A 27,164-nucleotide genomic window follows, 5' to 3' on the forward strand; every position below is an offset into this window, starting at 1 on the left:
TCATGCATACATACATACATATATGCACACACACACACACACACACAGACACACACACACACACACACACACACACACACACACACATGACCATTTATTTGTTTTTAAAATGGTTACAATTAGAAGTCGGCTCAATCAGAGACATTTGTATTAGCAATCAGGAATGTGGTGCATGTTATTTGTTTGTCATCAAGTAAATGTTTGATTGGTAACTTAGCGACTTCTTTCCCCTGCATGCAATCAAAATGCTAATTGAATCCGAGGCTAGCGGGGCTAAGCTAGCACCGTGTGTGCCCTGGACAGAGAGTACTAGCATAGCCGCCAGGATAGTGTAGACGGAGGGCCTTGGCATTAACACAGAGCTGACAGAGACAAGGCGTGTGTCGGGGGGGGGGGAGAATTCAGAGAAAGGAATGGAAAATAGAGGGGAATAGCAGGAGAAGAGATGTGTGCCTTGATAAGGTAAGGTGGAGTAACGGTAAAGATAATAAATACGACTGTTCTTCGCACATCTGCAGCCCCCCGCAGGGAAAGTGTAGGGGTTATCTGCTACGAAATCGGCCATCATATTTCTATGCACAAGCACACACATACCCAGACACACACACACACACACACACACACACACACACACAAACATTCACATATATATATACACACACCAAGACACAGACGCACACACATGCACAAATGTGTGTGTGTATGCATGTGTGTGTGCGCATATGCACACACGTACACGCGCACACATTCACAGAGATATGCACACAGTCACACACGCACACACACACATGCACACACAGTGTTTGAGCTTCCCTCAGGCAGAACACCGTGCTCCCTGTCCAGCCTCACAGCTCCAAGGTTACACATCAATGCTAATAGGATGGCGTGTGAGAGGAATTTATTAGCAGGGATTCACTGACTGAATGGTTTGCTATAAATTATTTAAATGTTACTGAAGGTAGGGCAAACATTTCAATGAGATAAGGGTTGATAATATTAAGTGTATAGCCAACACTCCAAGCCACCATTAACAAAGGGTAATGTCACCACAATGGTGGGGGACAATGAAGATGACTCACAGGCATTAAGTGAGAGATGTTTTGCCCTAATAAAGAAATATCAGTGGGAACATTAATACAGCCCTACAATTATCTTGTCAGTCTCAAACGGCATTTGTGTGTGTGTTTGTGTGTGTGCTATGGCAGTAGCATGTGTGTGTGTGTGTGTGTGCGTGTGTGTGTGTGCTAGCAGTAGCTTGTTTGTGTGTGTGTAGGGGCAGTAGCTTATGTGTGTGTGTTTTTGTATGTATTGAGACATTAGCTTGTTTGTGTGTGTGGTTGCATGGGGGGCAGTAGTGTGTTGTGTATATGTGTGTGTGTGTGTGTGTGTGTGTGGCGTGGCATTAGCTTGTGTATGTGTGTAGGGGGGGCTTGGGTGGCAGTAACTTGTGTGTGTGTGTGTGTTTGGGGGTCGCAGGAGCTTGTGTCAGCCAGTGTATGAGAGTGGGCAGTGAGACTGACGTGTGGTCAGATGCAGAGTGACGTTTTTACTGCAGCCTGATTAAACCACCAGTGAAAAGGAAGCAGAGAGGGGATGTGGGTATCTTTGTCAGTTACATTTGCTGTAATTAAATCATAAACATTGTTGCCATGGATTTCATGTAAAATATTCCCTTCTCTTCCTGCCATGAAGAAGAGTATTTTCATTAATTTGTCTGTCTCCACCTTTTATTACCTCATGTGGATTTATCATATATGTATGCGAGAAGAATAAAACAGCCTTTTTGTTTAACGTAGAAACCATGTTTTGATTGCATCCCGCCAATAGACTTAGTCTCCGAACAAAATGTCATGCATGCTGATATGCAACAGTGCAGTCGGTAACCTTTCAACAAACTGAAAACCGCTCCCGTCGCTGCCATTTCCTTTCATCCATGTGGGTCAGTAGTGCTGTGCGTTGGTGTGTGTTGGCCTACGGAGCTGCTGTGGTTAGCACTAGTGAGGCTGTGGTTAGTGGTGTTGATGTGTTGGCATGCACAGATACCCCTGTTGGACGTTACGTTGTAGTCCCAACACATTCGCAGTAATTAGCTCAGGCATGCTGAAATGTCAAGTGGTAAAGTTATTTTTTACTGTAAGCGGTGGCGTGGTGGTGTGTGTGTGCCAGCATTGGTTTCAAGTCTTTTGAGCGGGGCTTTTGCTGGAGTTGTCTGTTTAGTTTGTTCTGTCTTTGCATATACGCGAAAATTGACCATAGACAGACGTACAGAACTAACTGTACCGTTCCTGCCTCTCACTGTGTTGATTTTGTGCCTGGATGAACTTGTGTTTGTGGGTCTGATTGTGCGTGTGTGTATTTGTGTGTGCCTTCTTGGGTACATGGACTTGCAGGGGATCAGTTGTGTAGTGTATGTGGCTCCTATGTAGCTGTGAGTTAGCTAGTATTGTACTGCAGTAGGTGAGGGGGGGAATCACAGAGACACTAGCCAGTGAGCTAATTACATGTTTACTGCCTTTCTGCCCCTACACTGTAATGAGGTTCAGAATGCAGGTGATAGTCATGTAACGACAGGAATAGAGTAGAGTCGGAAAAACATTTAATTGGTTTAGCAACAACAAACAACGTACTTAAGGCATTACAGGATTGCCATTTTAATTTAGTTAGGACTGTATTCCATACGATTCTTAAATGGGGAAGGTGCAGATATTCAGACAATGACTGAAAAGATCTATAGCCGACCTAAAACAGTATGACTATATATATATGTAATATTAATGCAATGAATATTCAAATACCCCAACCGTTCAACACATCTTTAGAAAAATAATTAAAACCCTCCTGAACTCGTTCAATAGGCATGAGCAAGTTCAATCAAAAGGGTTAGCCTAAGGTCGACTCTGATTGGAACCTATTTTGTACCTTTGTTGTTTAGTCTTAAGAAAGTGTACCTACATGACATTGTAATTTTTGCGGCACATAAAAAAAAGAAGCTAAATATTGAATCGTCTATAAATGTCTTTTCCACTTTCTTTTCAATAAAGGCTGGATGGATGCAGTTAATGAGCCAAAAGCCTATTTGAATAAGAACCGGCTGTAACAATCGCTGTCCCAATTAGTATGCTTTGGTTTTTAAATATTCCTTTTGTGCGCAGCCTAAACACACATGAAGATTCACAAAACGGTCACGTTGAAAATTTAATAGGCTTCCACAGCGATTTCCTTCATTTATTTAAAATGTGTTTCCCTCATTTTATTTTAAAGACGACAAAATTCTGAGCGGCATGGTAAGGCATTCTCCTGTGTTGGGAGGATTCACAAATACTAGCCCTAATTCCTCTGGCAGCAACTCAAAATGTGAGAGACAGACACATAATCAGCTAGGGAGTGTTAGCGTCTCACCATACCCGCAAACACAGGACCGAGTCCTTGTTGTGCGTCGCCGCTTTTCAGAATAAATATCCGCATGGAAAATACAGTGGCAGAGACGCGGTATTCATGTGTGCATACGGCTCTCTGTTCAGTTAAAGGAATAGAAAGAGAGAGGGAACACTGCCTTTATTTGCTACTTACTACGGCTGCCTTTCTTTCCCTTTTACCCACCTCCCCATATCTGGCTCCTCTGCCTCTTCACTCCCGTTGCTCCTTCTCTCAGTTTTTCCGTCTCTCATCCTCCACGGTTCCCTGTGTGTTTTGGAATTCATTCACACACTGCATTTGAGTGGCAGTTTCTCTTGAGACGGAACACAGGCAGCTGACTTGTCTCATCTGCATTTTGCATCCCAGGAACAAAGAACAGAAAGCAGTGGCAGACAGTGTGTGTGTGTGTGTGTGTGTGTGTGTGTGTGTGTGTGTGTGTGTGTGTGTGTGTGTGTGTGTGTGAGTGTGTGTGTGTGTGTGTGTGTGTGTGTGTGTGTGTGTGTGTGTGTGTGTGTGTGTGTGTGTGTGTGTGTGCCCAACCGCTTGTGTGAGCATATGGGTTGCCTCTTCAGTTGTAGTTGCAGTTAAACTGGCCCAGTGCTGTGTTTAAAGGACGTTTCAAGGTCGCACTTTGAACAGCGAGTGACTTGCCGCCCCTGTCATATTAAACATTTATATAATTCTGTAGCTTAATGAATTATAGATGGAACATGCACGCTAACATGCAACAAAATGGCACCATTTCTGGGGGGAGTCAAATTCAATACCTTGTTTCTACTGTTTAGGACAGCTTTGGCCCTGTAATACATGTACATTTAAATATTATTTATTTTTGCCAACAAAAAGTTGTTGACAAAAAATGCCTGTCTCTACTTTCCATACCCTTAAATGCCTACAAACACGTTATGCCATAAAGTATACTGCCACACAGAATCTCATTGACAGGCACATCAGCTCAGCAGGCGCTGCACTGAAAGACAGGGGCAATACCACCACAGTCGTATAGAGCACATACAATCTATGTAGATGTCAACTGAGACCAACAATGACTCCAACATAGCAGCTCCCCATCTAAACAGAAATTGCTATGTTGTGTTCCTTTAGCATTATTCCCAGACATGCTAAAGGAAGGCCCGGGGATAACCTGGCTATTCTTCGTTGTGGTGTGGTGTAGCACCGGTATGACGCAGTGTGCGTGCAGCCAAGGGAGTCTGCCTAGTCTCTCCCATTCACAGCTACCACGCAACTTCCTGAGATCGCAGAATGGATAGTGAAGGTGACTGCTCCATCGCAGCTATGGATTCCTCGCAAATAAATGCACGTTCCCTTCAATTCGCCGGCGCATCGCCAGCATTTGCAAAGCCCCAAACTGGAAATAGGACTGTGGCTTCAGATACTTATCGAGACTGATAAACGTCAGCGGCTGAGATGAATAGAGCCTGTCAACGGGGTAAAAGTAAAGAGAGGGAGCGAGCGCAGGAGAGAAAAGAAGGTGAGGAAACGGGAATGATAGTGAGATAAATGTTCTTTATCTCCCATATGCACAGCTCCCCGGCGTCATCTCAGTCTCTCTTACGGCAGCCAAAGCCCCCGCCTCCTATACGTTTCTCCAACTGGCACAAACCGTTGTATATGAACATAGATTGTCTCCTGTGGGCATTTTCAATTACTCTGCACTGTACGGTGGTAGGGGGGATTCATCTGTTCGTTTGAATGCACGCCACACTTGATGGTTTAGTTGGTATGCCGCAGGCCTTGTCTGTTAGCCGTGCTGGTACACATTGGAGTCCTTTTGTGTCTTACTCCTCTCTGCTCATCCTGCAGTGGAAACCGGTAATGGTTGCACCACTCTGACGTCAAGTTACATCAAGATTAAATCCTCAGATAGCACGGCCTCACTATAAATTCAGCAGTCACACTGGGCTGTGATGAGTGCACTTATAGCATTATCGGTGATTGAAATGGCTATGAATAATTTATTTGGCAGATATCAAACGAAGCATATTGAAAACACTTTATGCACATGATAGCATCTGTGGGGTAGGACTGCATGTACGACAGCATATAGTATGGAAAATAAGCACCACTGTTGGTACAGATGAAAAAGCTAATTATAAGCATTTAATCACATTTCCTTTCAGTGAAGTGAGAGTATCTGAGGTCAACGCAGCAATGGGGGCACTCATTTCCTTACTGTTTATTCAGTGTCTTACTAAAAAGGAACTACGGCAACACTCCAAGCTACTGTTACTCCTTATTTCCATCAAACTGTTTACTTATTAAGACAGATGACAGAGAGCTGTCCTTTCCTCTAGAAGCGATTTGATTATATCAGCTACAGTTCAGAGCCAAATCAATAATGAGTTTAGCTCCTTGGTACACATGAACGAATGCACTCTATCTATCTATGTCTCTCTATCTCTCTCTCGCACACACACACACACACACACACACACACGCACACACACACACACTATCATTGACAGACACAGTACCGTAGGCCTTGGAATGAATTCTCTAGGACATCAGCGGTTGTGTCTTTTTTATTTAGCTCACTGTGCTTCGAGGCAGTTTCAAAACAAACTCACACACACAGAGTCACACAAACACGCACATACACACACACACACACACACACACACACATAAGGGAACACAAACACACACCGAAGCAGACACTAGCTGACTATAGCAGCTGATTGTGGAAAGAACAATCAGATTAGGAGGAGCTCTGTAAAATTTCAGCAGACTGTGTGTGTCTGCGTGTGTGTGTGGTGAGTGTGTTCTCTTATTTTCTTGCTGTTCAATTTGTGTTGACTACTACTTTAAATAGCTTGAATTAAATATCAAGTACAAAATCTCAAAAAATTCTTAATTCAATGCCATTCTGTAATCCAGCCCTAATACTCCAGGGCAATTGGTCAAAATATATGATTATTATTAGGCTAATGATTTTTAATTGTTATTATTATTATTAATACTGTGGTATTATCGGTAGCCTCCCCATCTTGAATGCTTTTTATGGGGATATTTTGTGGCTTTCAGTTTTGCTTGCTTCAAAACAAGTGCTGCTTCAGTTTGTACTTGTAGCAAGCCAGGAACCTATTTCTGCCTCAGTCAGTCACAAAAGCAGTAAAGGGTAAAATTGCTTATTCCTGACTTGACTTGTGCAGCTGGATACATGGCACACTGCAGTATGTGTGACTTTGTGAATGCATGGGAGTGTATGCATGTACACGGACACTAGGGGGCTTTCTTAAGGGGGTGGGGGGGCTTCTCCTGAAGCAGGAGCAGTCTATAAAGACAAGTTTCGCTGCACAGGTGCAACACCACAATCACCTGCCGTTTGCTTTTTGGAAGCATTGTCCTCAGTCAGGACACCTGGTGCTGACTCATATGGCAGCAGTTCACCCTTGTATCTCTGCATGTGGATCTGTCCGTCCTCTGTCTCAGCTTATCTAAAAAAAAAAACACTCAAGGTTGACTCGTTTTGAATTACACATCCGGTACATAGCAGGACACACCATGTGGTGTTGCGGTCTAGAGCAGTGTATGCATCTACAAAGTGGGAGTGGGAGGCGGGTGTGGCCTCTATCAGGAAGACTCTTATGTCATAAACTGTAGAATGAATCACCTCTATCACGGCATCTTCGCATCCCTCCTCGTCTTATTCCATCCTTTGTTCCTACCATTGTAAAGAGCAAGAGAAACACAATGATCACACATTTCAGTAAAACCATTTTAAGCATTATTGACGTGAGTTAATTGGGGATAGGATCCCATATATGGAAGCCGATGATGGTTTAGCCCCCTTTAATCCGGGCATAAAGTCCCAGTTAAGGACTTTGACAGTGATCACTCCCATCCGTCACACCCTGGGGATTACAGCGGCACCGACAGTAATGCACAGTGCGCTCCCTGATTTGACTGAGCCGGGAGCCTGTGGCTGTGGCAGCTCAGGCCGGCATGCATCATGGAGTGGCTCCGGGGGCCGGGATGGGAATGGAGATTTCATAGGGTTCAGGGTAGATGTCGTTCGAAGTGAACTGCAACCAAAGCGTGGCCGAGGGAACATGAATGAGGGATTGCACAGGAGAGGGAGCGGCGCTGGCAATGAGCTGAACCTGTGAAGCTGTGACGGGGGCCCCAGAGCCGATGCCAGGGCCCGGGCGGTGCGGGGACACGGGCTCGGGATGACAAAAGAGGTCAGGCCCCTAATTCCCAGGCCCCGGGTCCCAAGCTCCAGGCCTCGGCCAGCCCGGCTAGGCAGGTGTCCAGCTGTTCTCACGCACCCGCGAGGGAGGGACCACAGAGTAGCGGTCACCGAAGCTGCACAAATTGAAGTGTCAGCTCCAGAGTAAAGATGCTCACCAATTTTCTGCATGCGTTGGTGCAGAATTGGGAGTTAGCCAGTGGACAAATGGCTCTAGTTCCAACTACAGTTTGGATGAGCAAAGGGGAGTGCATTTGTGTGTTTGTGTCTGTATGTGTGCGTGTGCGCATGTCTGTTTGAGTGTGTGTGTGTGTGTGTGTGTGTGTGTGTGTGTGTGAATACCCTCAGTACTGTCTTTGTCCTTGAGGCTGTTCTATGTGTCTCTTCACTGCCTCCATTTCCAAATGAAATAGTGCAGAAAGAAACAATACAAAGTTCCAAAATAATTAACAAAAAATGAAATAACTTTATAGTGAGCCATAATTTTCTGTTTTTTTTTCTTACTGCTTGGAATAATAAGTTAAACTAAGCCTCTGGATGAAAACAGGCTCATGGTATGGCTGTTCTCTATCTAGAAATGATATATAATACAACAAAAGTATCCCTCTTTTGACCCTCGACCCTTTGCATTCCAATGTGGACTACCCAAAGGCTGGGTGCGGGGAAGCCACATCGATCGTACTAAAACACTAAGAAGCCAGGAGAGCGAACAAATATCCAGACAGAAGGAGAACGAGGGAGAGAGAAAAGTCAAACTAAAGTTAAATGAAGAATAGCTAGCGTGCACGTCTAGCACCATCTGCAACATTCATTACCCTGAGCCCAACAGAGAAGAAGAGGGTGGAGGATGGAGGACAGAAGCCATTTAGCAAGGGAGGAGTGGATCGATCGGACTGCAGGCAGGCAGGCCAGAGTGCATTAAGTGCAGAGATGTGTGTATTCGGTTTTGCCTTGGGTTTGTGTTTGCCTGTATGTCTTAGGGTGTCTAATCACTACGTGGGTGCACGTATTTCTGCGTGACTGGATCGTTTGCCTGTGTGTTTGTCTGTGTGTGTGTGTGTGTGTGTGTGTGTGTGTGTGTGTGTGTGTGTGTGTGTTTTTGTATTAGTGTGTGCGGTTGTGAGCCTATAGCCTCCGGCCTAAACTACTTTTTCTAATTGATCCTGGGCAGCATCGGTCTGAACTGCAAGATGTCTGTCACAAAGCCCCAAAGACACTGCAGGAACAGAGACTGTGGTATGAGAGGGAGGGATAGAAACAGAGAGAGAGAGATGGAAAGAGAGAGAAGTGGGGCGTGAGGCCAGTGAGAGAGAGAAGGGCCCGGGGAGACAAGAGCAAAGAGAAAAATAAAAAATCAATAGCGCAAAGAGAATTAGAGGGAACTTGGCTGGCCAAGAAATAGAGATAGTAAAGTGGTATAAATCTCCGTCTCTCCCCTGGTCTCACAAGAACTCCAATCCTTTCTCAGTCACCAGAGGAGAAGTAGTCTTCACTCGCCAGCAGTAGACGTGGTGGATCTTCACCTTTTTTGCAGTGTGTTGTTCTTTAGTCACTTCCATACTTAATATGGTCAGTTGATATCTGCCGGTACAGTACAGTAGCTTATATAAGCCTACTTGTCTGTTAGCTCAGCTCTGTCCCTGTGTCCTCTTTCATCAGTGAAATGCTTGTAAAAGGAGCATGGAGGTGGTGCAGGGGAATGGCGAGAGGCACCACTGTAAGGTCTGAGCGACTCCATTTTGTTGCCGCAAAGCAATGCGTCTGTCAGTAAAAAACTATGCCGCAGAAGAGTGATCCACCTCTGCAGTCTTTACAGCCCCCATCTATCCTACCCAAGTCAGGCTAAATTAATTGTGTAAGCTCCGTAGTAACTGGGAGAGAGCGGCCCCGTAACGCAGCAGCAATAAAACGGGTGCTGGGGGTTTTATAGTGTTGCCGGCAGCAGAGGAGCAAGGGCAGGAAATAAGGAAAATGGGGCGAGAGAGAACTAGAGAGAGGCGTCTGAGGCATGTAAATTTTCCCCGTGTAGCTAGTGAAGGTGACACATAGCGGGTGACGGAGAGAGAGAGAGAGGGAGAGAGAGAGAAAATCATAACCCGTATATCGCACGGGCACAGAATGTCTTTCAGAGTGAATTGCACATATTTAAAGCGTTGCTGTGAATTGACCGCGCCCTGTGCTCTTCCAGACTATTAGAACGTCGAAATCGTGTTCTCCGCTGTGGGCGGATATGGCATGTCCTATTTGACTGCACTACCCATAAACCACTGGCCAGGAGCCCAATAAGACAGGAAGCACTTTCGTGGCATCAAATATTAATGGTGTTATAGAGTGTATTGATTACATAATGAGTCTCCCCAGCTTCTGAGAGCGGACCAAAATGTATTCCCTGAATAATTGAAAATGCATCCATGAGCAGTTTTTCATCTCAATGGTTGGTAAATGTAATTGCATTGCGCCTTTATCCTGGTGTTATTTGAGATTTTATCAGAAGACGCACTGAGTGTGTTCATGTGATAAACCTAAGGACAAGGAGAAAATTAAGAAAGATGAGATATTGTGTTTGTGTTTGTGTGTGTGTGTGTGTGTGTGTGTGTGTGTGTGTGCACGCGCGTGTGTGTGTGTGTGTGTGTGTGTGTGTGTGTGTGTGTGTGTGTGTGTGCGCGTGTGTGTGTGTGTGTGTGTGTGTGTGTGTGTGTGCATGGTTTTGTGTAGTCAGTGAGAGAGTTGTTGAGTGTGTATGTATCATACAGTCCCTGAATGGATGTGCATGGCATATTGAGCATGGAGCAATGTTTATAAAAAATGAAATTCAGAGACTCATAACACACTTGTGAGATATGCAATATTGTTCCCGCTCCCCAAATGATGCCTGTTTGCACTATACAAAAGCTATTGCAAATTGAGAAATCATATACATCTGCTTGCTGCTTGCTCACCACATTTAATACACCGTACAGCAACACTGCTTGCTGCGGCAGGCCATTCCCCCTCACACCTCCTGAGAATGTGAAGTCATAGACGTGGTGAAATATGCTTCGACTGTTTAACGTTGCTTTTCGCTACACACATGCTCACACACACACACAGGCATGTATATAATGTCCATTCAAGGCTCTTAGAAATCATTATTTATGTACCTCGCTAAATTCGCTAAAATGAACTTGTGACAAAATCCGATGGTTGATTGGAGCTTGCGGGTCACCATCACGTCCATTTGAAAAAGGCTAAATGTTTAAAAGGTAGTATGGATTTTATGATACACCGTCGTTTAGATTTTTGTGCTCCAGATACAGTAACCCTTTGGTCTTCACTCCGACTAAAACAAAGATGGTATGGCTTGTGGATTCAATACGATTATTCCCCCCAACTCCTAGAAATTCAGAGTAAACTGTCTACAGCAGAAACTATATTATCCATCCCCCTCCCCTCCCATAACCTCTGTGCCCTCCTGGTCCTGCCGGCCTGACAGGCCACTTTCATTTAGGCTGCCATTACGCATCCTGGCCTAACTTTACAAGACAGGTCGACAACATAACATGCACACATTCTCTCCCTCTCTGTCTCTAACACACACTCTCCCCCTCTCTCTCTCCCTCTGTCTCTAACTCTCTCTCTCTCTCTCTCTCTCTCTCTCTCTCTCTCTCTCTCTGTCTCTAACTCTCTCTCTCTCTCTCTGTCTCTAACTCTCTCTCTCTCTCTCTGTCTCTAACTCGCTCTCTCTCCCTCCCTCTCTCTCTCTCTCTCTCTCTCTCTCTATATCTCCCTCTCTCTCTCTCTCTCTCTCTCTCTCTCTCTCTCTCTCTCTCTCTCTCTCTCTTTCCCCTTCCCCCTCCCTCAATCATTCCCGTTCCCTCCTTTGAAGTATAGGGGAAGATACCTCACCCATTACTCACCCCTTGTCTTGCTGTTCTTCCTCCTTCCCCTCCCACCATCTGATCCCTCGCTTGCCTCTCCTCGTCGTTGTGAAGGAGCAAATGAAGGCAGAGGTCATCCCTCCTCTCCTCCTTCTCCTCAGCTAAATTGGCTGCCTGTAGTGTGGCTAGCTACCTACAGGCACGGGAGCCTTGGAGATCCAGCAAACACATTTCCTCGTGCTCATTTGTGGGGCTTCTGTCTCTTGCACCAGCGGCTTGTTTACCCACAGAGATCGAGAGGGAAACCCTCATTATAAACGCTGCCAGGATCACTGTAGCACACAACATCAGACACACACACACACACACACACACACACACAGACACACACACACACACACACAGCTGTGCTCCTATCAGCCCAAGCGCTGATACATTGAATTCAATCTTTGATAATGGCCGGTTCTTTAGAAAAAAATCACAATTAATTTGTAATTCAATGTGAACGTGTGAATTTGCCGTCTTCAGTGTTCCACATTCCCTCACACATTTGACGAGCTCCGCAACCTTCAACCATTCACCAATAAAGAAAGAAAAGCCACCCGTCTTTGTTCCGGTGGGACCGGCGTCCGACTGCTGAGGTGTATACACTGTGCGTCTCTCTTCGGTGAAGCACCTCTCTCCGGCAAACCGACCACTTCCTTCACCCTGACCAAACCGCCTTCCCTTAACTACCACCCCCACCGCTACCACCACTACCATCACCACCCACCACCCCCACACCGGCGCTGTACAGTGAGTGTGTGATTCTGACCAGTGGGCCCTGCGTTCCCTCCCTTTGCTCCGCTCCATAGGGGTCGACAGAGACTCAGTGGCGTCAGGCAGAGCTCCCGCAGCTCCAGGGCTGGGCAGAGAAAGGACTGCTGACACAGCCAAAGATGGTAAGCAGACCTCACTGCCCCCACCAACCCCCCCCCCCCAACCATTTTATATTCACCCATGAACTGATTTAATCAGATTTTGTTAATGTATGTAACCGTATGCACGCGCGTAGACAGCGCTACAGGTGGTGTTGCTGACGGAGGCGGTTATGTCCACGGCGGTGGGGGATTGATGAGTGCAAATGAAGCAGGGGCTCGGTGAACGTAGTCTGTAGGCAGGAGATAGTCGTGGTGTTGTGCTGCTTCATAATGGAGCCACCGTAATGAGGCTTTGAGGAGGCCGGGAAAAGTTGATGAGGAGACAAATGCATGTTTTAACGTTATTAGATTGTGTGCAGACATGTTTTTGGAAAACGCAGAAGTTCAAGTAGAGGCAAAGAAATGTGCACAAGACGTGCTGCCACAAGAATTACAACAAATAAAAGGCTGATTAAAAAACAAGGCCAGGCTCGGTGGCATTAAAGAATTTATCATATTGTCACATGATAAGTTATGCATTCCAATTAACACTTAAACACAAGTTGTGAGTTCTAGTTAACACCACCTCACTTTCCAACGGCGCCTGGTGTGCCTGCATCAGTGCCTGTAGGTGTGTTCCATCACTGCAGTTTTAAAAACAGGGGCGTCCACAGTGGCGGGCTCTGAAGTCCGGGCTCAGTGTAGGATGCGTGGTTTATGGAGTGGAGGAAGCTGCGTCTTGCATCGGCTGCTTGTTGTCCTTACCGCTAGCCCGAGAGGGCTGCGTGTTGTGGCTAGCGAGGAGCCATGCAGTGCGGTCTGTCCTTAGCCCAGGGACCGCAGTGGGGGGGGGGGGGGGTTTGAGCAGCCAGATAGCTCACAAGCACGGCCAAGTGGACCGCTGAGCAGCAATAATGCTGGTAGGCAGGGACAAGGAGAGGAATATAATTGGCCAGTGGGACTCTGCAGGTCCCCGTTAATTAGAGTCAGCCATTTTGGTTTGAAACCTCCTCAGAAAATGTCCCATGGAGTAGAAAGCCTCCGACAGAGGGGGACCCAGCAGGGAATGTAAACAGATTTAATAAGGCCCTCTCAAATCAGTTCTGTTCTAGCTAGACACTTTACCTCTCTCTCTCTCGTCTCTTTCTGTCTCCCTTCTCTTTCTCTCCTTTTCCCTACCTCTCCCTTTCCCCCTCTCCCTTCCTCTCTCTCTTCCTCTCCCATCCTCTCTCACTGCTTCCTCTCTCTACCTCTCCCCACCTCTGTCCCTCTCCCATCATCATCTCTCTATCTACTCTATCTGCCTTCCTTGCTCTCTCTCTCTCTCTCTCTCTCTCTCTCTCTATCTCTCTCTTTCGTCTCTCCCTCTCTTTCTCCCCCTCTCGCTCTATAACTCCAATTTCTCTTTCTCTTTCTCCCTCATTCTCTCCTTCTCCCTCTTTCTCCCCCTTCCTCTCCCTCTCTCCCTTTCCCTTTCTCCCCCTCTCCGTCTCCGTCTCACTCTATCTCTATTTTCTCTTACCGTACCTCTCTCTCCCTGTGTCTCCGATCTCCCACTCTCTCTCCCTCTCCCTCTCTCTCTTTCTGTCTCTATCTCTCTCCTTCTGAGTTGTGGTAGAATGGTGAGTGGTGAGGCAGGATACTGTCAGAAGACAATTTGCATGCAGCTCTCATCTTGAGAGCTTTTAGACGTCTCTTCGCCTGTTTGTTTTTTGTTTTCTGCTTTGGGCTTTGGGCATTGTTTATGTGTGCATGTGTGTGTGTGTGTGTGTGCTATGTGCTGTGTGTGTCTGACTGTCTGTGGTTATGGTGGATATGTTTGTCAACGCAGTTGCCATGGCGCGAATGAGTCTATGTTTCTGTGTATGTGTGCGTGTTTCATGCATATATGTGTGTATGTGCTAGTGTGTGTCGCTTTCTGTGAGTGTGTCTGTGTGAAAAGAGGATTGAAGCAGACACAAGCGTGACATTTTGTCTGTTCTCTTCTTGAAGCATTTTGTCTTGCCACACAAGGTTAGAGGCACAGAAAAGAACAATGACAGAAGCACAGACTGATTAAGGCGATACGTTTCAAGTCTTTATAATTTAAAAACAAGGACAAATCAAAACATGATTATCCCCCAGGTTGTTTATTTTTTTATATAAATTCCTCTCTAATTGAAATTGAGTTGAGAATATAATTTTGATATTTAACATTGTTTTATTAAGGAATTATTATTAATATTTTTCTTTTCTTCTACCTGGGAAGGAACAGAAATACAATATTTTTCAGAAACTGATTGACAATAACTTCAACAATCAAGTTAGCGTTTTGTGTATTTGACAAGTGCACTTCATATTTACTACATAAATTATCCCTATTCTTTTACGTTCTGACTTTGGTTCACAGAAAATAACATGAAGACTTTTTTTTTGACAGTTTTGAATTTCTAAAATCGACTTCCTGATCTGTAATTAGCATACAGGGGCAATCTTTTGATGATCTAGGAATTGAGCTAAATGACAGGATTGCTGTATTTTTTGCAACAAGCTCTGCTGTCTGTGGGGTACTTTACATTAATTAGTTATTATATATATTATAATTTCTGAATGATATCACTGAACATTAGATTGAATCAGAAAATAAATGTTGAAATGAATTAGACTTCTTACATGTAAATCATTAAGGGGCTGAAACACCAAAGAGATCATATGTTAATCAGTTTGTGGTGAAGAACTTTTGGACTAATAGGCTAATAGTATGTAGCTTTCTATATCATTAACTCAACTATCATTAAACATACTGTTAAATAAAATGTTATAATAGCAGCACTGGTACCTGGTAATACAGAAGGTACATATATGATTCCTTCAGGTGTTCTATGTGTTTTATATCTTTATTCTTTCTTTGCCTTTCGAGTCAGGCACTAGATACAGAGGTTGTGTCTACACCACTGTCACATCCTTTACATATTTAAATATAAATATACACATAACACATTCACACATACATTTGCACAAATATCAGTACCATTGTAACGAGGAAATCCGTGGGCTGCAGAAAATGATCATTTTGTTTTGTAAATCTTTTTTATTCAAATGGTTGAATGCCATTCCTGTTAATGTGGTGGAATTATTCAGATTGGAATTCTGTTCAAATGTGTATTTGAATGTCCCATGGGAGAAAATAACAAAAAAAAGGCAACTTTCCTTTATCTCTCTCACACTTTCTCCTTTGCTCTTTCTCTCTCTCTCTCTCTCTCTCTCTCTCTCTCTCTCTCTCTCTCTCTCTCTCTCTCTCTCTCTCTCTCTCCCTCTCTCTCTCTCTCTCTGGTAAGCGTACATAAGAGTTCCTCTTCAAACGATTGCTCCTGAGATGCTGTGTGCAGGAGCTAGTGTCTGAGCCTCTCTCTGTCTGTCACAGTGGAGGCTGCAGCAGCCGTTGTGTAGCGGCGGCACTAAGCTAGCAGTTCGGAAGCGGGCTCAGGGCCGGCTCCCAGGAACCCTGACAGCTTTCAAAATCAAAAAGAAACTATTCGTAAACATCTCTCACTGTCTGCATGAATATTTAGCTGCTTATCCACTGTGTTGTTGATGGTATTTCTGGCTGTTAAGACTTGGTGGACTGTTTTTGTGTGGGTAATATGCTAGAATATACTTATTCTGAATTGTAGATTCTTGAAAATAGTTAATTTATTTACTTGCACCGTGTCTGCAATATATGGAAATGCATACTCAACTGATAGTGAACCTGGGGTGTTTTTGCATTTTAGTATTTCCAATATATTGTTATAGTTACATAACACTAAGTAGAATCCCTTATTCAGACTATAACGTTAATATAAATAAGGATTCATAGCAACAACAATAATCATAATTTCCATAACCATGGAAATATTCACCAATGAAATCTCCCCCTCCCTGTCCCCTTTCCCCTTCTGTCTGGTGCACCGCTCCTCCTCTGCTGCCCCCTGCCGGCCCCCCAGATCATCAGTAACATGGAGGCCCCGGTGTCAAACGGCCCCAGCGGCAACACCTCCAACGGACCGACCACCAACAGCCGCGGCTGCCCTTCTCCGATGCAGACTGGCGGCGCCACGGACGACAGCAAGACCAACCTCATCGTCAACTACCTGCCCCAGAACATGACCCAGGAGGAGTTCCGCAGCCTGTTCGGCAGCATCGGAGAGATTGAGTCCTGCAAGCTTGTCCGTGACAAGATCACAGGTGAGACCACAGGTACCGGTCTCTTAATGTTTCCCACAAAACCAACTGCATAGCCTCCGGGGGCGAACTGGTCGACGCCCTGTCACCACCAGTGACGGTGCGTTGACCGGTTTGCTCTCATTTCGACCCCCCCAATCCCTCATGTTTGGATGTATATGATGGATGATCTGTTTTTTTTCGATTGCACTGAACGTCGTTTATAGCCATAATGGCATGATGTCATAGTGACTTGTACTTCGTAGGATCTTGTAGAAGGCATTGCAGTGTATAGTTAAGACTAGGCAGGCAAAAGCTATAGCACATTACACAGTTATAACTGTTTTTCATGCTTTTTTGTCGGATATCATACATGGTTGAAAATAAACACAAACACACACACACACACACACACACACACACACACACGCACAAGTGTACAACTATTACAGAGGTCTTATGTGTTAACTAGGGTATGAAAAGCTCTGCAACCGCTTGCAGACCTGGGTCAAATATTATTTGGAGCATTGCCAGCCAGTTTGAATATTTGGTGTGGATCACTGCCTGGAGTGCAGTCTAGAAGCAGGGATCCAGCCCTGTCTTTCATGTGCGTTCAGCGCTTTAACTCGGCGTTGCGGCAAAGCGCAACATGTTCTCCAGAGGTGTTTAAATTAAGCAGCACTTCTCTGCGCTAATCACAGCTATAATCTGGGACTAGTGGCTGTGTGGGTGGCCATACAGCAGATGGATAGAGGGGGGGGGGGGGGACCTCTCGCATAATGCCACATAATGGCTTTCATTTGAGATCCTACTTACTGACACTCTTCCCTGATAATCTCATTAAAGAGCACCCGGCTGGCAGACAGGCGCATGTCAACAGCAAGCCATTCGGGGGTGCAAAGAAGACACGTGCACGGAAGCACACACACACACGCAAACTCCAATCACCCGTGCACGCTGTAATTTACAGTATTCACATATAGATGCACTTACCACAGCATCGCAGATTCATATCTTTGAAATGTCGCTTATAACAATGCATTAAGTGCAAGCTAAAATGCAATAGCTGTCACGGTTAGACCATGAAGCATAAAGCATACCTGATCACAGGTTCCTTCCATAACATGCCGTTGGGTTCTCTGGTCATAAGACGCCGACAATATTCCTGTCTCCTCATGGGTGCTCTTTGGATCCGTTCTCCTTTCAGACTGAAATTGGTCCTATTATAGGACCTAAGAGTCACTCATGGCAATGGAAATAGAGGTCGCCGTATTCATCAGAAATAACAAGAAAGGGCTCGACATACGCCACTGTCGTTCGTCGCCGCCGTCCCTCTCTTCACCAGATGTTCCCCTTAAAGTGTGCCTTAGCAGGCTGCGGTGTGCGACCAACAAAGCCGATAGCAGATAACAGCAGATATTTGGGCAAACATGCAGAGAGCACCGCTAGAGGCCGAAACGTGCACAGCGTAGGATGGAGAACGGTGTGTTCACTCACTCCTGCTCCGTACTCTCATTTGGGGTACTGCCGTACACAAAGAGCTATATTTATCAATGCTGCTGCGACTCAGCCTGCCCCCTGCGGTGTATGCCTCCGCCGCCCTCCCATGGGTGCAATTTCCGCATGCAAACTTTTAAGGCTAACAAAGCGCTGCCTTCTGCCCCAAAACCCCCCTCCACCACCTACACCCCCTATCCCCAGCCTGCAGTTTGAGGGATGCCAAGAGGATTCTGGGTTCTCTAACATTCATCCAAATTGTTAACACACTCAGCCAGGTTTGGAGGGAGAGAGAGAGAGGGAGGGAGAGAGAGCGAAAGGAAATGCAAAGTGGTGGAACTAGTATAGAGAAAACTATTTTTGGCGCCTGGTTGACGCACCTGCAGCCCTCTTTTATCTTCTCTAAATACCCATGCCTAGTAAATGAGAACTTCTCTCACATTCGCTAAAACTCAGCAACATTTATTTTTTTTAGGATGGGTTGTTGAGAAGTCGAAGTCTGAGGAAGATTTTTTTAGCTTTCTCAGATTCTCTTTTTCTGTTCATATTTCAAATATATATATATTAATATATGTGAATCTGTACATTCTGTAGCAAGATATATTGTCTGGGATATTATGGCTATTGATAACGATTACAGTGTTCTTCTATAATGCATTTAGAATATAACATAAAAGGAATTTGGTGGACCTAAACTGAGATTAAATGTATTATTATACTTCAGCCGATTGTACTTAGTAGAGCACACTACCGTAACAACAGAACACAAAACAGAATCAGCGATCTGTATGCTGTTGCGCTAGCCTCGTCTTGTTGTAATCTAAAATACAAGAAGGCTCAAAGTTCACCCACATTTAATAATGTAACAAGTTTGCGAGGTCTGCACTTTGCGTCATCCTAAGCACTCTTGCCCCTGTGTCCTTTGAACACAATTGCATCCATAGCAACCTGTGCGTGTGTAACGACAAGGTGTGACCACCTGAGCCCCAGCATGCCTAGAAGAAGAGGGAGCGGCGTCCTCTGAGCTCCTCTCCCAGCATCCTGTGGAGCGACTCCTGTCAGTTCACGTCAGCGCGTAGCGTGAGGATCCGGTGTGGGTGGAGGGAGCCACTCCATCTCGCTCTGTTGCCCTGGCTGACTTGCGCTGGGTGGAGGATTCCCTCCTGCTCCTCCTGCTCCTCCTCCTCCTCCTGCTCCTTCCCCCCCCCACCCGTCTTGCTGCACCGCCAGCCCCGACCTAGTGTTCTCATAACACACCAGGGAAATGCAGGTTAATCTTTTATTTAAGGCCAGCTTACACGCACCAGGCTGCAGCCCACACACACTTGCAGAAGAACCCAAATAGGCCTCTACCTGTGAATCTGTCTTGCCGGCTGTCACCGTTCTCCTAAGCCTCAGAGGCAGGGAGGTTGCAAGCATTTCAGATTACGTTGTGTGTGCTGAAGCTTTGGTGCAGGTATGTGCTGCATTCAGAATGGTGGACAAATGCTTAAGTTGAGAATGTTATTGTTTTGTGGCAGTAAGCACTACTGAAAGTGGCACTAAATATATATATTTTTCTGGACGTTTTTGTGAAGACATCTACTTACGTGGAAAATTGTCAATCTCAAAGCTCACATCGTCAGCCAGTGGAACTAACTGTTTATTTCTATGCTAATGCCAGACTCACACCCCTGGAGAGAGGAAGAGAAAATTCATATGGTCCTAGCAACATACCGAATGCAAACGTCTAACACCATTCTGTTATATCGCCACTATCCATACGAGCAGACGCCAAAGCATGCACGCATGCACACCCGCGCTCACAGGGAATTGACTGATCCTGTCATTTATTCATTTTTCAGGATCATTTTTCTGCATTGGCTGCATTTCTGCCGGATAAATGAATGCATTTGTTTTCATAACGACATAGCAGAAAGAAAATGGCTTTTCATGCTGGAACAAGAATTGATTGTGCCTGTGGATTTTGCGCCTTGATAAAATAGAGTGATTCTGAGAGACGAACATTTCTTTGCATTCTCAGCCATGCCAATAATTACTGTATCCAATAGTGCAGCACACGTATTCTTAGAATATTCATAGAAACCGATATTTGCATCGCTTGTTGAGGAAACAGTTCACAGTATTTTCCAATGGTTCTCCGTGCGCCTAATTTGGAATGCCTGTCTTCCCTATTGCCTCTGGCTAGCAAACCGTTTTCCGAGCGACACCTTTTTTAATAAGCAACATTGTTGTTGTTTGTTTTCGCATATAATAAAATTAAATGAATAATATCTCTCCATCAGAAGCGGTAATGGCAAACAGCGCTCCGAAGCACGCTAACCGAATCCTGTTCACACTCTGCTTGTCATCTTCCATGTGTTGGGTCTTACACACGGAATTCAGATATCGGAACTCGAATCGTAGTGACAACGCAGCAACCCAAGCAGATGTTGGCTATGAAAAATAGATGGACTGTGATGTCAGCTGTGGCGTAGGCTGTGCCAGAACACCTCACTGTGCTGTGCTGCCGTGACAGACAGCCACCCCGGCCCCACACGGAGCAGGCTGAACGCTCAATGCTCCTGTTACGACGCACACGCACCTGGCTCATTTGATTACAATACATACCTGGCTATGAGTCTGTTGCACACGACACACCGGTGCCGTGCTGCCAAGTGCCAAGTGCATCAGGTTTCATTTGCGTACCATTTATGGTGAGGCACATCAAGCGCACCCCCAAGTATTTCAGCATGAAATATGTATCCCCACCCTCGTCTGCCGGGAGGTGGCGGGCAGAGCTTAGCTGACTCGCACTGTTCTGTCAGTCTAACCGGGGGGAGGGAATCAAATATTCACCACGTAAACCTCAGTTTACCCACATCTTTTTGTTGCCGCTGAAATATGCATCGGGAACACGCTCGGGAGCGAAGCTTGCTTTCTTTGTACTTCAGGATGCAAGCCGAGCTGTTTCGCACATTACTGCCACGGCGAGGTGAACAAATCCTTGCCAATATTTACATTTATATGATTCCCTGCCTTTGCCTTGTGATGAGGACAATTTTCACCTTAGCAAACTCCCGTGCAACACAAACATGTTGTGCCCTTGAAATAAAAATGCAGTGCAAATGCAGTGTTTTTTTTATAATGTCCCACACATGAATCGAAGACAGGGTGCGATCAGAGAGGGGTTTTTGATGGCTCGGATTTGGGCCACTTTCATCAGAGCTTCGCATGGCTGAAGATGCCATGAACAGAGCTGACAGGGAGGAAGACGTTGAGGGGACCTGACATCTCCAAAAGCCAGGTATTAAGAGAGCTGCCAGCCCAGGGAGTGAAGACACAGGCAGGCAGACACACATTAAAGTTTCAGTGTCCCAAACCACAGGAATGTCCTGTCTCTCTGCTCCCAGTCGCCCCGCCGTTCCTCCCTCTCCTCAGAACCCCGAATTGGATGTTCAAGCCGGCCCGTGTCCAATCATCTTCCTTTCAAGCGGCCCCTGTCCCCTCTCATTCCGCTCTGAGTGCCCTTTACACAGAACACCGATGTATCTCAGGTCCCTCGTGTCAGCCTCAGATTCATAGGCTGGATATGCCGCAGGGCTGGTTCCTCACCCCTCACTCTCGGAGACCTACCTCGGCCCAAGGTGACCAGGCAGCGCCCCCCCCCCCGCTCTTACCCAGTTATAGCCCCGGCAGAAGGGAGATGGATGGCTCAGAGCCTGTGGGCAGGCTGACACAGTGCTCCTAGCCGTGAGATGGAGGGGAGCTTGGTTGTGCACGGTGGGCATATCACTCTGCAGTGACCATTGCAGACATGGCAGCCTGCCGGAAGCTGCTCTCCGGGGGGGGGCTGGGTCCGAGACTCAAAGGGACCGTTCTGCATGTCAGTATTCCCTCCATGTCTCCATCATGAGAAAGCCACGTAGCCACAGCATCGCGCCCACACACTGCAGGTTGCGGTACATCGGCCGCAAGGCTGAGGGAGCCACCGTGAGGGGGTGGTGATGATAAGTCAAGGTGTGCAAGGTTGTGTGTGTGGTGTGTGTGTGTGTGTGTTGGTGTAGGCCCTGGGAACTCAGAGTGGGAGCCGCGTCACTGTAATAGTGGCTGCTACCTTGGCAACCCCAGAGGGAAAGATGTGTTGAATGAGTGAGTGGGAGAGGGAACTACAGTGGAAATATGCAAGTGCGGGGGATGTTGCTCTGTTTATGAATTTAGTTATTCAAATTGGCTCAATACATGCCACATGATATGTACCGATGCCTATTGCTCAAATCACTCCACTTTCAGGCGATGGAGTCTTTTGTTCACTAAGTGTAAGCTTCTTCTTTGTGGGAACTCACTGCTGCCTCTCTCTCGCTTACTTGGTGACCTATGAAGATAAAGCTGGGTAAGTGAGTATTTTGACACGGAGTGGGTAAGAGTGCACCACTCCAAGTGTTGTGGAAGCGCCGGCCCTTCAGAAATAGCACTACCTTGACTCTCTGCTGCCGCCGCTGCTGCTGCTGCAGCAACAAGGGGGCGAGACGTCAACCCAGGGAAGACAGCCTGGGCAGTGAGCGTGACACATTTATTTTGACAAATTGAAATGTTTCCTCCCTCTCGCTACCTCTCCCGCCCAGCCTCCCTCCTCCCTCCCCCCCGCCCGCTCTCCACCATGCCTCATAAAATGCTGCTAAATCCAAAACTGACCAAACAGATCTGCCTGTTCCCGGGGAGCGGGCGCTGGGCCTCTCAAGGTGTGTTAGCGTCGTGTGCTCAGGACTCTGATGAGCGCAGCACTTCTGCTGTCCGTCCCCCTCTGTTCATCTGTCCCGTCCTCCCAGGGCTCCCACATGACAGACGGGCTACCGGTGGCTTCTGACAGGGTGTGGCACACAGGGAACCCCCCCCCAACCAGAGCAGGGTTTCTTGAGGAGAGGCTATCGGGGTCATCACCAGCATAACCTGCTGGCCCCCGTGTGCCACTGTACTGGTGGAACCGGTTGAACTTACTCCGGGCAGGAAGCGGGTTGGATTTTTTAAGGCGCACCGCCATCGATTGCAAAAGCGCAAGGAGATAACGGCGTTTTAAATTTCACGCAGCCGTAGAACGTGACCATCCAAATAATTTGGATCTACTCGTAGGAGCATTTTTACACACACTTGGTTAGCTCAGATATTTAAATTCATTTTTAGTTCAGTGTGTGTCATATGTTGTGGTCTTTAGACGGCACATTTTCAAAGGGGAAAGAATCTTATTTTATGTTTTGAAGATATTCAGTGGTTAGATTTAGACTACATGCAAAAAAAGCTCCATCAAAGGTATATTCCAGCTTAATGAATAGTGCCTCAGACGATCCAAGCCATTTAGTGTACCCCTCGGTACCTACGGCCCCAGATCAAAGGTCTACAGTGGGCCTTCTCTGATGATGGCAGGAGTTGGAATGTGCTTTCATGTCTACAGTACAGGGCCCTTGGTTACATTCAACAAGACAGAGCACAAATAATTGCAGGCAATACACAATTGGGACCAATTTCCACATATGGCAACCCTCTATTGCCTTGTAGTTCAGTAAACACATTCATGTAAATTGACATGGTGTATTGGACCACACAGAATATTTCATGTAGGTAAGTGCTGCGCCGCTCGTGAAAGTGTTTATGAAATTCTGTGCATCAGAATAGGATATAATTGTGTGTGTTTGTGTGTGCTGATGTGTGTGTGTGCCCGTGTGTGTGTGTGTGTGTGTGTGTGTGTGTGTGTGTGTGTGTGGTAAGTAAACCAACATTGCAGCCAGCAGGCAGAGCGCCTGCTGGAGCCACACTCATTTTCTCATCTCACACATTGGGGAACCTGCTGCTTCTCAGGAAACAAATAAAGGCTTAGTCATACGCCTCGCCAACACACTGATGGGGCGTTCTCTAGAAATAGCTGTGTTCCACCACAGAGGGACAGACCCTCTTCCCTCCACTCTTTATTACTCTTTCATACAAATAAAAGGTCTAATTAAGAGTGGAGGTGTGTTCACACTGGAGCCACCTTCCCTGTAACTGGAAACCCTGATCCCGTAACAGCGAGATAGTCAACCAGAGACATCAGTTATATGGATTATGACGGCATGGCAGTGTTTGCTGTACCCGCGGGAAGTATAACAAGGAGGCACGTTATCGCCGACGTGCAGTACACCAGCCAAACCTACCTTTCATATGTGCCATGTATAATAAATGAAGTAATGTTATATTAGGCTCACTGAGCTCCGTCTAGATTTCTTTACCATATGCTACGATCCATTAGCGGCTTGATTCTAACAGCTTCCGTTTAGGAGCTTATAAACCCCTCCCTCCCTCAAAGTATTTTCGGGATTGAGTCTTTAATGGCAAATCTACCTATTTCAGGGAACACACCATGAACACGCATCCTATATGCATTCTATATGCATTCAATATGGTGCATCTGTTCTCTATGGCTTTTAGATTTGTACAGCTTCCGTTGAACTGATTACGCATTAACCCTAATTTGTGAGGCTTTCGACTGTAATTTGGGAGAAGAAAAACAATGCCAATCTGTTGCGTTTTTCCGCACTTAATATCCAATAAACCCAGCAGTCGGCATCAGTTGTTGAATCGTGTTCCCTGCTCATGTTCATAAACTCTATGCACCGGTGTTCTGTAATGGCGGCTGCCCCCGTGTTCCACTAAGGAACCGCACTTTAGCGGCGCCACGCTGGGCCGATTGGAAACGACTCCGGTGCCCCCGTGCTTTTACGACACGGCAGGAGAGACGGGATCTGGAGCGGAACCTTTGTGGCGCGGCGCGGTGATGCCGACGACGCGGGCTGCTGGTGGGACTGCAGGGGGGGGGGGGAGGGGGGGCTCTGGTGCAGACCGGGCTGTTATTGTGACAGGCTGCGCAGTGGACCCTGCCGCCCGCTGCACTGTACTGCAGACTGCTGTCTGACGACGCCCCGTTGCACTGCTGCACCGCCATCACCTGCGCCTGTGTGTGTGTGTTTACGTGCGTGTGTGTGCGAGAAACACGCATGCATGTAAAATCATTAGTGGTGCGGATAATGAATGTGAACCACAATAGGATGGAGTTGGCAGCGTCGTATCGCTCTCTGGTGTTGACATCCTCTGGTTCGCCGCCAGCCTCCAACACTCCATTCCTCCCTGTGTGATGTCTGCCTCCCCGCTGAGCGGACATACTTTGCCGTGCGCGCGCGTGTGTGTGTGGGTGTAGGCGAGGGAACGCTGGGGGCGGGGGGTGAGTGAGTGAGCGAGTGAGAAAGTGAGTATGGGTGTCCGTATGTGTTCGTCTGAGTGTGTTGTGTATCCGGGGTCGTGCCTTCGACCCACCTATCCATCCACCCAGGACGTGGGCATCCAGGCTGCCTGTCGCCGGGTCCCCAGCTGTGAGCTGCTCTGTAAAAAAAAAAGGCTGGAATCGCCGGCGAAGATTTCCCCTCATGGAGCTTCCCCCTGTTGCTGCAGGCGATACCCCCCTCTCCCTGTACCCCGCTCCCCGTGGGGAAGGCTGCCAGCCAGTGTTCCTTCCCCTCCCCCGCCCTGTCTCCAGCCGTGGAAGCCGTACGCCTTGCCAGAACGGGAGTTAGGATGGGGATGAGGGGTGGGCACATGTGCCAGTGAAAAGCTATGTTGCAGAGGCTTTGGCGTGCCGCATATCACCGTTCAGTGAAAGCGCACGCACTTACACCACTTTAACATGCATGCAAACACACCAATGTGCACGCTTACATGCATACTTACAAACCCCCCATTAGCAAACCACCGGTGCTTAGTGTTGACAGTAACAACACTGTTCCCCAACACCAAGGTTGTACCAAAGGAAAAACACACACACACACAGACACACACACACACACACACACACACACACACACACACACATACACATGGCTCTCCATAGTAAAAGTCCATCATTGAATGGTAGCCTCTATGGCTGGGTGGTTGGCAAGCCGGTTGGCTCTGAACGCTGAGTGTGTGTTGCTATGACTAAGCACCAGCCAGCCCATTTAGATCACCCAGCATTGAGAGCTCTCCATCAGCACACTTCATTTGGGCTAACCTTCTGGTTGGCTCACTCTTCCAACTTCACACTCCCCTGTTGAAGCAGAGCGAGCGGACTAGGGAAGGTGATGGGAGAGTGGATCCTTGGAGAGGGATGTTATGGATGGAGAGTCCGATACTGCAAGTTAAGAGACCATCAGCCTTTCACTCCTGGCTGAAAGTTTGCTTCCATTTCAACTTGAAATCGTTAATGCCTCGAGTGGTTATTTAGTGTACTACACTTCTGTGTGCACATCTGTATGGAAAACGAAATATATTTTACTTTCTAAATATTATAAAACTATATCCAGATCAGTTCATAATATTATAGTTTCAAATATGAGAGCTGCCATTCAAACCATGCCTTAACTTGTGTTTGACACTTCCTTTAGGTATATTCAGCCCAGTAAACCACCATGGCTATGAAAATAATCTATAAAAAGAATATGGGTTATATTTGGATTCAGCTAAACTGTCTTGTTGGTGTCAGCTGAGAGTCAGAGATGGAGGAGGAGAAAGGAGTAGGAGAAGAGGGAGAGGAGGGTTAGTTATAAATAGCAGAACTCTCTCTAGGATGGCAGGTTTTTAATTAACAATAGAGAACGTCTGATAATCCACGGTTAATCCAGAGAAGAGAGGAAGGAGGAGAGGAGGAGGAGGAGGGAGACTCTTTGGCTGTTTGATGTTAGCACTACAAGTCCCTCCTGGGCCCTGGCTCGCTCGCTGAAGCGCTGTTCTGCACTGTGATATCCATAGCCCACATGTATTTATTCTGTGAAACAGCCATGCTCCATATTTGTGATTCACTTTGTCTCTGACTAACCGCTGTCTGTTCCCATTAGTCTGAGAAAGGGCCCAGGCCGCTGCTCTCGGACCAGGCGGGACTCGGGCTGTGTGTGGGTTTTGTGGTGGGGAAGAGGGGGCCTGTTTGTTGCAAGAGCGCTCAGCTGAGGGCCTTAATGGCTGGAGGCATCCACTTGAAGTCCTGCGCCTCATGGAAGGCTGGATCTGTCGGGGAAACGCTGTGAGATGTCAGGCCTGCTTCACGCTCAAAAGGAATCGGCAATCC

General features: G+C 46.7%; 1 protein-coding gene across 7 annotated transcripts in view; it reads left to right on the forward strand.

Annotated features, from left to right (window-relative positions):
• Positions 1-27,164, forward strand: part of elavl4 (ELAV like neuron-specific RNA binding protein 4) — a gene marked incomplete at both ends in the record, with an annotated part of 68,841 nt that overhangs the window by 17,116 nt on the left and 24,561 nt on the right. For 5 of the 7 annotated variants that reach the window (XM_079740416.1, XM_079740417.1, XM_079740418.1 and 2 more), the window contains 2 exons: positions 12,341-12,427; positions 16,351-16,591. In XM_079740416.1, coding sequence (XP_079596542.1) covers positions 12,341-12,427; positions 16,351-16,591 — 328 coding nt within the window. The remainder of the gene's footprint in view (positions 1-12,340; positions 12,428-16,350; positions 16,592-27,164) is intronic. The other 2 variants (XM_079740421.1, XM_079740420.1) reach the window with 1 other exon arrangement.

The sequence above is a fragment of the Pollachius pollachius genome, assembly GCF_949987615.1.
Source record: "Pollachius pollachius genome assembly, chromosome: 7".
Lineage (NCBI taxonomy): Eukaryota > Metazoa > Chordata > Actinopteri > Gadiformes > Gadidae > Pollachius > Pollachius pollachius.